Source organism: Canis lupus, chromosome 2 (genome assembly GCF_003254725.2).
Source record: "Canis lupus dingo isolate Sandy chromosome 2, ASM325472v2, whole genome shotgun sequence".
Lineage (NCBI taxonomy): Eukaryota > Metazoa > Chordata > Mammalia > Carnivora > Canidae > Canis > Canis lupus.
In genome coordinates this window covers 57548168-57561697 of record NC_064244.1, presented here as the reverse complement: position 1 = coordinate 57561697, position 13530 = coordinate 57548168, and the positions used below count along the sequence as shown (strand labels likewise).

Here is a 13530-nt window from a genome sequence, read left to right as displayed (position 1 = left end):
TGAGGACACACAGGTCCCTGAGAGGCCCAGCTCAAGGGGGATTTTGCAAATCTCTTGAGACTCAGAGGAAAGGACAAGTTGGGGGTCCCCTCTGAGCTGTTCCCAGCCACAGAGAATTTCCTTTTATTTGGAGGAAGCAGGAGTTCTTCTTTCATAACGTGAATGTCACCGATTCAGAGCCCACCAGTGACTAAGAGCGTCTGAGACTTGTGGGTGTACCAAGTGTTTAAATACCAAGCCTTCCTGTCATCCGGTGATTGCAGACACCTGGGCTAGGCGACCAAGAACAAGAGCATGGCCAGCCTGAAGACTCCGCTCCTGGCTGCCCTTGTCTTCCTTGTTCTGACACTTCAAGCGACTGAGGCAGGTAGGCTGGGGAGAAGAAGGACTCCCTGCAGAGGCCAGGGTCAGGCACTACGGTATCTTCCTCACAAAGCAGAGAGAGCACTGGATGGAGAGAGGATGACCCCAGTCTGCTGCTGGCTCTGGCCTAGGCACAGCTGTTTCTCTGGGCCTTGGTTTACACATCTGTGAAATGGGTAGTCTCGCAGGCTTGGAGTCCAGGATCTGTCTCTCCTGGGTTGGGGGGTTGTTGTGGGCATGGCCTGGGGTCCTCTATTACAGTGAGCTTAAGCACAGGACCCTTGGGGTGTGAAAGGGAGCCACCAAAGGGGGCCATGTGGGTTGGGAAAAGGCAGGAGCTGGGGTGAGGGATATTCCCTTGGAAAGCTGGTCCTGCTCTCCTACCACCTCATTTTTGCTCCACAACCTGCCCTCAACACTGAGTCCGTATCTTCTCTTCTCCATCGCAGCATAAATCCTCCTACCCTGTGTTGGGTCAGGAGTCAGGCAGCTAGGAACAATAATTGCTCAGTTTGGGGGTTTCCGGGGAGCTTTCCCTGCATTAAGGGCCCCACTGATTTGGTACTATCATCACCCCTCTGGTTGGAGGAGGCAAGCGGGCCTCAGAGATGTTAAGTGACTTCCCCACAGTGGCCTGGTGACTCGGCGCAGAGCAGGGCGGGCTCAAACCCAGGGCTACGCAACTGGACTCTGCTCGAGTCCTCACCCTGACTCTCCAGACTCAGGGTGTATGACTCTGGGGAAGCCCTCCCCCTCTCCGGACCTCAGCCTCCCCCACGGGCACCACGAAGCCTGGAGTAGGTGTGAGCTGAGGCCGACTTCTCTGATGGCCTGGGGACCCGTCAAGCGCGGCTGATCCAGCGGGGCTGGGGCTGGGCACCGGGCGCTACCGACAAGCTCCGGGTGCTGCCGCCGGCGCCCACCTCACCGTGGAGGGTACGGCCCGTTCCTGTGCAGAGTGTCGGGTCCCACCGAGAAGCCTAGGGCTTCGTCCACTCTCAGGCCCTGTGAATCCCTCTAACCTCGAGCGGCCTCACCCAGATTGGGCCTCAGTGCTCCTCGGAGACCCCGAGAGTGAGGACTTTGAGGGCCCAGAGCTTCCCCCAACACCAAACTTCCAAATGAGAATAGAAGTGCTCGCTCAGAGGTTGGGGGCCGAGGGCGACCTGTCCGAGCCCAGAATCTTCTGAGCTCCTCGCTCCTGCAGGTCCTTACGGTGCCAACGTGGAAGACAGTATCTGCTGCCGGGACTACATCCGTCACCCTCTGCCCCTGCGTCTGCTGAAGTATTTCTACTGGACTTCAGACTCCTGCCGGAGGCCTGGCGTGGTGTGAGTATGAGCTGGGGAGACAGGGCCTTGCCTTGGAGAGCCTGCCAGGTTTGGGCCAGGAAGGCCCAGGAGCAGGTGTGGGGGCAGACCCAGGGACGGGAGGAGTGCAGCTGACCTCCATCCTGGAAACGGCTCAGCCCAGGCTTGGGTGTACCAAGCAAAAACAATCGTGTGCTCATTCAACAAATATCCTTGGGTGCCCACTGGGTGCCAGGTGGCGTGCTGCGGAGCTGAATGAGCTGGGCGCCGGCTGTCAGTACACACGGTAGAGTGCGTGTGGGCAGTGCAGAGCTGTAGAGTGGGGTGCAGGCGACCGGCAGCGTGCCCAGAACCTCTGAGTCAGCAGCAACGCTCCCACCGGAAGCATCTGGAATCCTCCCCAGCGCCCTGGGAGTTTTTCCAGGCAGCCAATTCTTACCCGACGAATATTGAGCTGACAGGGAGTGCATTCTATGGCCACGCGTGGTTCCTACTGTGCAAACTGGGGTAACCCTCACAGCCGTCCTACGTCCCACAGGGAGTGCAGAGTGCGAGGAGTGCGATCATTTGCATTTTGCAGATGGAGATACAGGTGCAGGGAGGGGAAGTGGTTTGCTCCAGCCTGGCCCGCTGGAACCAGGACTCCTGGGTCCCCGTTCAGGGCTTTCTCCTGTGGTTCTTGTTCTTCATTGCCTCTTTCCTCCCACATCTTTGCTTTCTTTTCCTTGGCCTGGAGCCTGGGCTGTTGCCTGCCACTGGCAGGGTGATGTCCTGTCCTGGGGGCAGCCCCTCCGGCTGCTGCTCCAGATCCTCCAGACTGCCACCTGCCAACCCACTCACTGGGGTGTCTGGGCCTGGGGCCTCATGGTCCCCTTTGGGTTTCCATCATCTTCTTATCTTCCTCCTCCTTACTTATCATCCATCCCTCACAGGGGTCTGTGGATGAATAACAAAGAGGACTGAAATGAGTTTGTATCATTTCAACCCTGAACCTCAGTTCTCCCATCAGTATAACAGCAGTGGTCAGCTCGCTCTATCTATCATCTATCATCTATTATCTATCTATCTATCTATCTATCTATCTATCTATCTATCTATCTATCATTTTCAAGGATTTGACTTTTAATGAATCTCTATACCTAATGTGGGGCTCGAACTCACAACCCCGCAATCAAGAGTCTCATGCTCCTCCAGCCAAGCCTGTCTGGCACCCCTCCTTCATTTATTTTTATTTATCAAACATGTGAAGAGTGCTTGCTAAGTGCTAGGCACTGTTATAAACACTTTATAGTTATTAACTCATTTAATCCTTGAAACAACCCTATGTTGTAGGTACTGCTATGATCCCTTTTTGACAGGTGAGGAAAGGGGCAAAGGTTATGGGACCTCTTGAGCAGCACGATGTACACTAATAGTAAGTGGAGGGTGTAATGCTCGGTGTCTGGCATATAATAGATGCTCAGTAGAAGACAGCTCCTGTGATTACTAGATTTTGAGCCATTCTGGAAAAAATGTGTCTTGACAAATGGGGACTCAGAGAGGGGCTGAGTCTTGCCCAGTGTCACACAGCAGCCAGGGCAGGCTGCCTACGTGGCCAAGATCAACAGTGCTGCCTTCTTTGTTCTTTCTATTCATTGGTTGTCGTGGAGTGGGGGCAGGTCAGACGGGCAAGGGGTGCCGGAGCTTCCAGGCCCCGTGGACAGGCTCTCGAGAGGCAGGAAGGGAGTTGGGCTGTGGGGATGTCTCTGACCTTGGCCAGCTTTAAGTCCGCTCCTGCCAACAATGGCTGAGACAGAGTGAGCCAGGAGCCTAGCCTGGTACTTAACACACCTTGGGCAAGGGAAGGAGTCTTAGCCCGCTTTTGCTGTGTGCACCTGGGTCAGTGCCTACCTCCCTTCTCTGTGCTTCAGGTCCCCAGGAGGCACAGTGAATCACATCTTACCGCCTCTGGCACTCAGGCAAGCTGCTTTACCCCTTTGGGCCTCACTTTCTTCACCTGTGAAATGGGTAGACTAATAGGGCCTCATAGGATTTATTAAGAACATCATTGTTAAAAGTTTGGGCCAGCTCCTGGTACCGTTACAGAGCACTACTCGCTGTTGTGCACTGTTCTGAGCACTTCAGTTTATCTTAACTCATCTAACCTTCATTCAAATCCTATGAGGTTGGACCCAAGTTATCATCCCCATTTTATGAATGAGAAACGAACAGACTTGCCAGTGACAGACAAGCTAGGATTCTAACCTAGATAGGTTGACTCCAAAATTCACACTCTTGGCTACTACCCAATATTCTCTCTCCCAAGGCAATGTCAGCAATGGTTATGAGACTCCTGGGCATTTTATTCCCTGGCCTGACCTGGCACTCAAGCCTGGGGCTGAGGAACTGAGAGTCCAGGAAGTTTAGCTGCTCTTTCTCCCCTCTCCTCCCCTGAAGAACAGTGGTTGCAAACAGCAGGGGCCTCATGAATGTTGAACCACTCTATATAGCAGGTACTCCTACACAGGGCAAGTGCCTCATAAATGCTAAGCCACTGTATAGTGGGCGTCTCTGCATACAGTAAGTGACTCATAAATGCTAAGCTTCCAGAGAAGGGCTGTGGCATCCTTGCTGCATGTTAACACTCCCTAATTCCTTCCTCCTTCCAGCTTCCTAACTGTCAAGGATCGGGAGATCTGTGCTGACCCCAGAGTGCCCTGGGTGAAGAAGCTTCTCCAGAAGCTGGACCCATGAGGAAGGGCCCTGCCCTGAAGACCATGGCCTTGGCTCCACCAGGAAGGCTCGGAGAGCCCTGTCTCCCGGCCATTACAGCTGCCCTGCAACACAAGCCTATGCCAACAAATCTCTCTGCCATCTTTTGTCTCTGTCCCTGAAGCTGTCACCCTCAGACGAGCTTCCACACTGTCAATTGTCTCCCTCCAACCCGTCTTCTGCCCCGCCGTAGCCAGAGAGGCCACAATCCTGGTCAGTCACCCCCTGACTCAAAACCCTCCAATGGCTCCCCATTGCCCCAAGCTGAGGTGAAAGCTCCGGAGCCTGCACCCTAGTCTCCAGCCCTGCCTTACTTCCCTTCACACATGTTGGACTCCAGCTCCCTGTTCTCCAAACCCAGGCCAAACATTTCCACTTCCAGGTCTTTTTCCAGGCTCCTCTGATGCCCGGAATGTCTCCCTGTCACCTGCACATGTCCAACCCTCCAGGCCCTCCAAGGTATCGTGCATCCCAGGTAGCCAGCCATTGAGCTTTATTTTTCAGATGTCCCCTCACCCTCTGCTCCCACTTAACAGCCCTGATCACAGTCTGTCCAGAACTCTCAGAACTTGGAGGCCTGTTATCCAGCCCCATTGGTTGGACTAAGGTCCCGTGCCTGAGTTACTTTGTCTCCTGGCCTCTAACACAGAGTACAGAGCACAGGGGCTGGCTCAGAATCAGGGCTCAACGGATGGCTACAGACTGAATCAATAAAAGCAATGTTCCTCTCCCACCCCCACCCACCAAAAGCCCTCACCCATCATTATGGAGACTCGAGTTCATCTAGAAAGCAGCCTGCTGAGTCAACTGTGAAGCCAGATTCACCTTTCTTCCCCATTTTATTTATGCATTGGATCTCTTTACTCTTCTCGTTTCCCTCTGGTCTTGACGACTCCTTCAACCTCCAACACCCAGGCCTGACCTCTTCAGAGTCCCCCACTTTTCCTTTCTCCTTTCCCAAATAACCAGTAACCGAATTTTTACTACGGTGTAAATGACTACCCTTGGCTTGATATTAACAGGCTCTAGCTGTATTTCTATAGGAAAAGAGGGCAAATGCTTAAGAGGCCAAGTGGTTGAATGGAAGAATTTTAGGAACTATGTGGGAGGGGGACAAGGTGGAAATTTTCTGGCCCTGGGATTGTGCAGGGCATAGTTAAGTGAAAGAGCCTTAGGTGGAGATTGTTCTCAGGTGGCAGGGGTCAGCATAAGGACTAGGATTGAGGATTATCTGCACTTGGGGACAATAGATTCACCAGGCAAAAGAAATAGCCTTTATATGTGCTTGTTTCTTACCGAGGAAGCTTGGGGCAGTTCAGCAGGGTGGTTATCGCTGTGTGTTCTGAGAAGATCATTGAACCTCTCTGAGCCTCACTTGAGAATGAGAATACCCATTTTATGGGGTTGCTGTGGGGCTCAGGTCCAAGACATGGGGAATAAAACTTAGTGTCTTCCCTGGAGCCCAGGATCATCTGCCCAACATGGACACTGCAAGTGTTAACCTGCTCGCTGCCCATGCACAGGGCCCTCAAGCATCTTGGGATCTCCACCACCACCACTGCTCCTGTCCTGCCCTTCTCTCTCAGGCCTCCTGAAATAATAAATCCTCTACAACCATATCTGTTTAGTTTCGTGGCATATGCTGTCCTGGTATGGGGCAGGGGACGCCTTTCCCCCCACTGCACATCCCAATGGGGAAGCCCTTAACATTACTGACATGGGAGCTGGCCTGCCCAAGGTCACCCTGGGAGGTGGTGGGGAGACAGGGTGAGACATGAGGACCTGGGGAATAGCTGTGTGGGTGCCAAACCCCAGATATTTGTACATCAGTTCTGGCCCCTGACAAACCTCTTGTCAGGAGGACCTGATGAAATCACTCATTCAGTCCTCTAGAGTTTTAGGCAGAATGTTCACTCCTCCATTCAGTGATTCAACAACCAAGCCTCAACCTTAACCCTTTTAAGTGTCAACACAGAGGAGGAGGAGGAGGGCGTATTAGTCAGGAAAGGCTGCTTCCTGCAGCAAACAACTCCAAAATCTGTGGTTTAATTCCACACAAGCTTTTTCTTCTCAAGTGACATCTGATCCTGGTCTGTGGTCATTCAGGGACCCAGTCTCCTTCCTTCTCATGGCCTCACTGTCCCCCAGGGCCTGGACTCCTCTCCATCATCCTGCACATGGGGAAAGAGAATGGAGCCAGGGGGATCCCTGGGTGGCTCAGCGGTTTAGCGCCGCCTTCAGCCCAGGGTGTGATCCTGGAGACCCAGGATCGAGTCCCACGTCAGGCTCCCTGCATGGAGCCTGCTTCTCCCTCTGCCTGTGTCTCTGCCTCTCATGAATAAATAAATAAAATCTTAAAAAAAAAAAAACAGAATGGAGCTAGGCCAGGAAGTGGGGCTCCTGGCTTCGGTCCGCCTGCCGTTGGCAGAACTCAGTCACATGGCCACCCTGACCACAGGGGATGCCGGGAAGTACAGCCAAGCTGTGTGTCTGGGAGAAAGAGGGAGTGGGTATGGAGAGCATCTAGTTCATGTGGTGCGAACTTCTCTGGACTCTCAAATGGGCCCGCTTTCCTAGCGTTCTAGACATAGTTCATTCTGTCAAAACAACAAAAAAGGACTCCTCTGTCCTTGGGACATCTTTATTATGCCAGTTTAAATATCGCTCCATAGACATCTTGGCACAAGTGACCTTTGCTCCTGTTCAGATCTGGCTCTCACAGTGGGATTTCCAGGGCAATAGCTTCAGACACCAAGAGGCAGGAAGAAGTATCGAGAAGGGCATATGTCGTGGATTCAGTCACAGAACTCTCACTGACTGGGTGTCTGGAGCAAGTTGCTTGGTGTCTATGAGCCTCAATTTCTCCCTCTGTGAACAGAGAGCAATAAAAGCAGATATCAGTGTATGAGGTAGTGAGAATCCAGTGAGATAAGAAGGTACAGACAGCCTAATAACAAAAGGGGCAAAGGCTTGAATATATATTTCTCCAAAGAAGATATTCAAATGGTCAACAAGCACATGCAAAGATGCCCAACATCACTAATCACCAGGAAAATGCAAATCAAAACCACAATGTGATACCATTTCTCAACCATCAGGAAGATTGTTATAAAAAAGACAACAGGGCACCTGGGTGGCTCAGTAGGTTAAGGGTCTGCGTTTGGCTCAGGTCATAGTCCTGCATTGGGCTCCTTGCATGGCAGGGAGCCTGCTTCTCTCTCTGCCTCTGCCTGCCATTCCCCCTTCTTGCGCTCTCTCTTTCTGTCAAATAAATAAATAAAAATAAAATCTTAAAAAAAAAAAGACAAACAATGGAGCATGACTCTTGATCTTAGCTGTAAGTTCAAGTCCCATGTGAGGTGTAGAGATTACTTAAAAATAAAATCTTAAAAAAAGAAAAGATGAACAAGATTAGTGAGCGTGTGGAGAAATTGAAACCCCTGTGCATCGTTGGTGAGAGTATAAAATGGAGCAGTCACTGTGGAAAATAGTATGGTGGTTCCTCAAAAAATTAAATGTGGAATTACCGTATGATCCAGGCATCTTACTACTGGGGATATATGCAAAAGAATTGAAAGCAGGGACTTGAAGAGATATTTGTACATTTGTGTTCATAGCCGCATTCCCCACAATAACCAAAAGGCGGAAACAACCCAAATGTCTGGTGAATGGAGAAGCAAAACATGGAATACCCACACAATGGAATATTATTCAGCCATAAAAAGGAAGGAAATGCTGACACCTGCTACAACCTGGATGAACCTTGAGGACATTATGATAAATGAAATAAGCCAGTCACAGACAAATACTGTAGGATTCCTACATTAGTGAAACTTATAGAGACAGAGTAGACTGGTGTCTTCCAGGGGTTAGGATGGGAGGAGGAAGAGGGAGTTATTGTTTGATGGGTCCCATGTTTCAGTTTTGCAAGATAATAAAGTTCTAAAAATGGATGGTGGTGATGGTTGCATGATGCTGTGAATGTACTTAATGTCACTGAACTGAACAGTTGGAAATGGTTAAAAAGGTATATTTGAGGATATGGATATTTCATCACAGTATAAAAGAAGGTGTGGCCAGGCAGGTGCACAAACAGGGGAAGGGCCAAGTGCCTGTGAGCAGCTCTTTTTATAGACTAAAAGAAGTGGGGTGAGATGAGGAAGAAGAAGGCAGCACTGTTCCCCAGGGGCCCTGGAGGTGGCTACCTCACTGGCCACCCTGTCCCTCCTACCATACTGGGGTCTCACAGGAGTGCCCCTGGCTCCCCGCCCTGCTCCCTACAACAGTTTCCGTTCTGCTTTGGGGCCCAGGGGAGTTCCTGCTCCCTGGGGCACCGAGGGAGGCTTGAAGATGGCCCCAGGAAGGCATGGGCAGGGATGCCCTGACCCCTCCTCTCCACCAATCCCCAAGGAAACCCTTTCTCTTGCTGCCCCGTGCTGTTCTGATTGTTGCTCTAGTTATTCCTCAGCTCAGAACCTCCCCAGCTCCCCTCTGCTCCCATACAGGACTCTCATTCTTCACTCTAGTTTCCACGCATCCAACAGCAGCCTCCCTGCCCACTTCTTCCTCAAAGCCAAAGGCCTCAGACCAGTCCCCAATTCCCTCTTTACCTTGGTTAGGTTTTTCCCTTTGCCTGGAACAATATATCAAAATCCTGCCCATCTGCACAGGGCAGGTTACTTACAAATCATAGAGGTGTTAACATTTCTCCAGCAAGAGAGGTAGGGTTGGCTGCCCATCAACACACCACGAACAGCACAACAACCTGTCTGCCATGCAAGGTGAAGTACAGAATATTACTCGCACCAGATTCTTGCCAAGAATATGTAGCCAGGATTTAATCAAGTCTGTGGATCTAAGTCTGGTTTATAGGAAGAGCATGGGTTCAGAGAATGAATTATATGGCATCACAAGGAAACCACTTAGATAAATTAAGAATGGACAGTGGCAACAGTCTTGAAACTCTTCAGAAAGGCAATGCCATGAGAAATGAGCAGGAGGTCTGTTGTAGACTGAAAGGAAATGTCATCTGCGAGGCATAAACCTAGATAAGATCCTGGTTCAAAAAATAAAAGTAAGAGAAAAGGAGGGAAAGAAAGGAAGGAGGAAGAGACAGAGAAAGAATGAAAGAAGGATGGTGAACCTATAAAATACATCTTGGGGACAATGGAGAAATTTGATTATTAACTGAATATTACACAACATATAGGAGTGATTCTTAATTTTGTTAGTATACATGTATTTTAAGGATTTTATTTATTTATTCATGAGAGACACAGCAAAAGAGGCAGAGGGAGAAACAGGCTCCATGCAGGGAGCCCGACGTGGGACTTGATCTCAAGACCCTGGGATCACGCCCTGAGCCAAAGGCAGACGCTCAACCATCGAGCCACCCAGGTACCCCAATTTTGTTAGTCTATTTATGTAAGACAGTGTGTCTTTATTTTTTTAAAGATCTTATTTATTCATGAGAGACACACAGAGAGAGGCAGAGACACAGGCAGAGGGAGAAGCAGGCTCCCTGTGGGGAGCTCAGCGCGGGACTCGATCCCAGGACCCTGGGACCATGCCCTGAGTCAAAGGCAGCTGCTCAACCACTGTGCCACCCAGGTGCCCCGACAGTGTATCTTTAGATTATGAAGATGCATGCTGAAGGCTTTAGGGGCGATTTGCTTTGAAATGGGTTGGCAAAAACAAAAACAAAAACAAAAAACAGAACAAAGCAAATAGGGGAAAATACTAATCATTGAATTTAAGTGCCAGAGAAAGGAAAGGTCTTTGCTCCATTTCATTCATTCATTCTAATAATTAGAATTATTGTTTATAATTTTTTAAAGTTTATTTTAATTTTTTAAAAGATTTTATATTTATTTATTTATTTATTTATTTATTTATTCATAAGAGACACAGAGAGAGAGAGAGGCAGAGATACAGGCAGAGGGAGAAGCAGGCTCCATGCGGGGAGCCTGATGTGGGACTCGATCCCGGGACTCCAGGATCACACCCTAGGCTGAAGGCGGCGCTAAACCGCTAGCCACCCTGGCTGCCCTATTTTAATTTTTTAGGTTTTTTTTTTTTTTTTTTTTTTGAGAGAGGGCACGTGCATGAGCAGGGAGGCGGGAGGGGCAGAGTTGGGGGGGGAGAGAGAGAGAGAGAGAGAGAGAGAATCTCAAGCAGGTTCCACACCCAGCACAGAGCCCGACATGGGTTTTGATCCCAGGACCCTGAGATCATGACCTGAGCCCAAATCAAGAGTGGGATGCTTCAGCAACTGAACCACCCAATTGCCTCTGTTTGGAATTTCTGAAATAATAACGTAAAAGAAAGAAAGCAAAATTCTGCCCATCTTCTGATCAAAACATCATCTTTCACTCCTGGTTACCTTGATTTCTGGACAAGAATAAAGGCCTCTGTCCCTCTTCTAGACCCACAGCCTTCGAGTCTCTGGTAGGACTGCTCTCTCCTGTTGAGCTGGAGCTCCTTGGAGCAAGAACCCGTTGTATTTGCCATTGAGTCTCCGGTCTCAACCATGGTGCCAGGCACATACCAGGGCTTAACAGCAAACACTAAGGGGTTCTGCATGCCAGGCACTGTGAAAGTCATCAATTTTATGGACCCTCCCCCCAAGTGAATGAGTGGATGAAGTGGCTATTAGCATCCCATTCTACAGATGGGGAAGCTGAGGCTCAGAGAGGTTAAGTGACTTGCCAAAGGTGATCCTTCTCCTAAGTGGTGGAGTCACATTTGGCTCTAGGCCTTGGCTGACCCGAAAGCCAAGTTACTGTGTCCAAAATGAATCATCTAAACTCAGTCCTTAACACCTTGATAAGCTAGGTGGGGCTGACCACTCCAACTTTGTGGGGGGAGGAGGTGGGCCAGAAGGGGGTAGGGGATGTCCCCAAGGGCTGAACAAGGAAGAGCACAGTTGTACTTTACGTTTTGACACCATATGGGCATAAACTCACTTAGTTCTCAACTGTCCTCATGGTGGGGATGAAGGGAGGTGGTGTAACCTTGTGGTCATGAGCTCAGACTCCAAGGCCAATGGGCTGGGGCAAAACCAGGTTCCCCCGCTTCTTGGCTGGTGATCCTCAGAAAATTACTTACTTCATGCATTCCTTAGTTTCCTCATCCATAAAATGGACCGTGATAGTGGTGTTTTGGTTACAGGTCGGGTCTCGGTGGCCTCAGTTAATCATACAAAGTGCTTAAAACAGAGCCTGTCTCAGAGTGTGAACTCAGACAGGTAGGGAAGCTGCCCAAGATCACAAAGGAGTGCCAGAGCCAGGACCATCTGATTCCAAAACCTTTGCTTTCTAAAGATTTCTTTGGAACAAAGTCTGGGGCCAGGGGAGCAAGGGTTTTAACCCTCCAAATCCCTGGCCCAGCCTGGCTTTTGTCGTTTATGAGGGTGGGGCTTCCCAGGACTTGCCCCTGGCCTCTTTCACCTTCTCTTCCCTTCACCCCTCCCTTTCCTGCAGCCCTTTCCTTACTCCCTCTCTTCTTTCTCTCCTTCCCTCTTGCCCTCTTCTTCATCAGCTCCTACCTCCATGGGCAGAGCAGAAAGAACCTTGGACTTCAGTTCTTATCACATCCTGTCCCTCCCTGGACTTCAGTTTTCCCAGCTATAAGATGAGGGGCTGGGGACCCCTGGGGGGCTCAGTGGGTGAGAGTCGGCCTTTGGCTCAGGTCATGATCCCCAGGGTCCTGGGGTCAAGTCCTGCATCGGGCTCCCTGCGTGGAGCCTGCTTCTCCCTCTGCCTGTGTCTCTGCCTCTCTCTCTGCGTCTCTGATGAATAAATAAATAAATTCTTAAAAAAAAAAAAAAAAAAGACCAGGAACTGGACAATAGAAATGTGAAGGTCCCTTGCTTTATATCTTCATGGGCTGGGACAGATTCTCGGAGACTGAGGGCAATTGGCCCATGCCACCAGTGCTCCTCTCCATTGAGAAGGAGTGTCCAGCCCCTCACCTGCACACCCCAGCAGTCTTACTGTGCTGGGTGAGAGAGTGGACCTCTGGCCTTAGGAGCTGAGACCTTTCTGCCCAGCCCAGACTAAACCAATTGGTTCCATAGCCCGGGGCAGTGGATCACAGACACATTGGTTTCCGGCTGGCTGGTAGCCAGAGACACCTAGATGGGAGTGGTGGGTTCATGGTTAACTCCTGGCACCAGGCTGGGCTAGGCGACTGCTAGACTCTTGGAGTCTCAGGCATTGTGGCCATTGTCTTCACGGAAGGCTGCCATTAAAGCAGACTGTGCTGTAGTGACACCTGCAAGCATTTCCACCTGTCTGGTGGGCGCAGGCTGGTCCTGCCTGGTCCTGCTGGCCCACCGGTAATGGAGAAAATCTGAGAAGTCAGAGCTGTGAAGCTCCCTTCCCAGTGGGTGAGCCCACTTCTCTCCTGTGCAGAGGGAGGACTGGGGCCCCCAAGAGAGGCAGGACTTCCCCAGGGCCCCTGTGGAGTCAAGGACAAGTCGAGAGGCACCAAGTTACCCGGAAGAGGCCAGCAGCCACGACATTCCTTGCAGGGGCCAGAGCCGAGGATGGCAGTGGGTGTGCAGGAGGAAAGGAGAGGTAGAGGAGCTGGAGGCAGGGGCGCCTGGGCTCTTTTCTGCATCATAAACTGTTACCCGCCCCTGGGTGCATCTAGTCAGTCTGTCCCCTAAACCTAGTGCTCTGAATGACCTGAGATGACCCCACCCCCTCTCTGGGCCTCAGTGTCCCTATCTGTCGCTGTGAAATTGGGCTGGATCATTCTTTCAGCAAACATTGACTGGACTTGAGCCCTCACTGTTTGGCAGGCTCCATGCTGAGCTCGGGGATACACTGGTGAATGAGGCCCCCCAGGACCTGGGGCTTCAAGGGGGAAAGGCTGGGGGTCCTTCATGATGTGGGAGAGATACCTCTCCCAGGCCCTAGGGCCCCGAGTCCCTCCTGGCTTGCTGGCAGCCACACTCTCTACCCTGTGCTGCCCACTTAGGGCTGGGCCAGGTGCCAGCTCGGGGGTAGGTAGCGGGGGCACAGGCCGGAGAGAAGGGGGGTGAAGGCCTGGGGCTGGGCCCAGCCGCCCCGCCCCCGCCCGGCCCGCCGCCGGTTCCTTG

The 13530-nt window shown here is 51.1% G+C and overlaps 1 protein-coding gene and 1 long non-coding RNA gene across 2 annotated transcripts; one reads left to right on the top strand and one right to left on the bottom strand.

Moving 5' to 3' along the window:
- Nucleotides 1-257: 257 nt before the first annotated feature.
- On the top strand, nucleotides 258-6043 carry CCL22 (C-C motif chemokine ligand 22). The gene is made up of 3 exons (XM_025447576.3): nucleotides 258-367; nucleotides 1571-1694; nucleotides 4322-6043. The coding sequence occupies exons 1-3, from the start codon at nucleotides 295-297 to the stop codon at nucleotides 4404-4406; spliced, it is 282 nt and encodes a 93-aa protein (XP_025303361.1). The 5' UTR covers nucleotides 258-294; the 3' UTR covers nucleotides 4407-6043.
- A 1006-nt stretch (nucleotides 6044-7049) lies between these two features.
- Nucleotides 7050-13521, bottom strand: LOC112660126 (uncharacterized). The gene is made up of 2 exons (XR_003136713.3): nucleotides 12923-13521; nucleotides 7050-7292 (listed from the first exon to the last, which is right to left on the bottom strand). It is a non-coding gene; the product is annotated as an uncharacterized LOC112660126 (long non-coding RNA).
- Between the last annotated feature and the right edge of the window lie 9 nt (nucleotides 13522-13530).

Coding starts and splice junctions, on each gene's coding strand:
- CCL22 (XM_025447576.3), top strand. CDS start 295: ATGGCCAGCCTGAAGACTCCGCTCCTGGCTGCCCTTGTCTTCCTTGTT. Junction 368..1,570: donor ACTTCAAGCGACTGAGGCAG/GTAGGCTGGGGA, acceptor TCGCTCCTGCAG/GTCCTTACGGTGCCAACGTG. Junction 1,695..4,321: donor TGCCGGAGGCCTGGCGTGGT/GTGAGTATGAGC, acceptor TCCTCCTTCCAG/CTTCCTAACTGTCAAGGATC.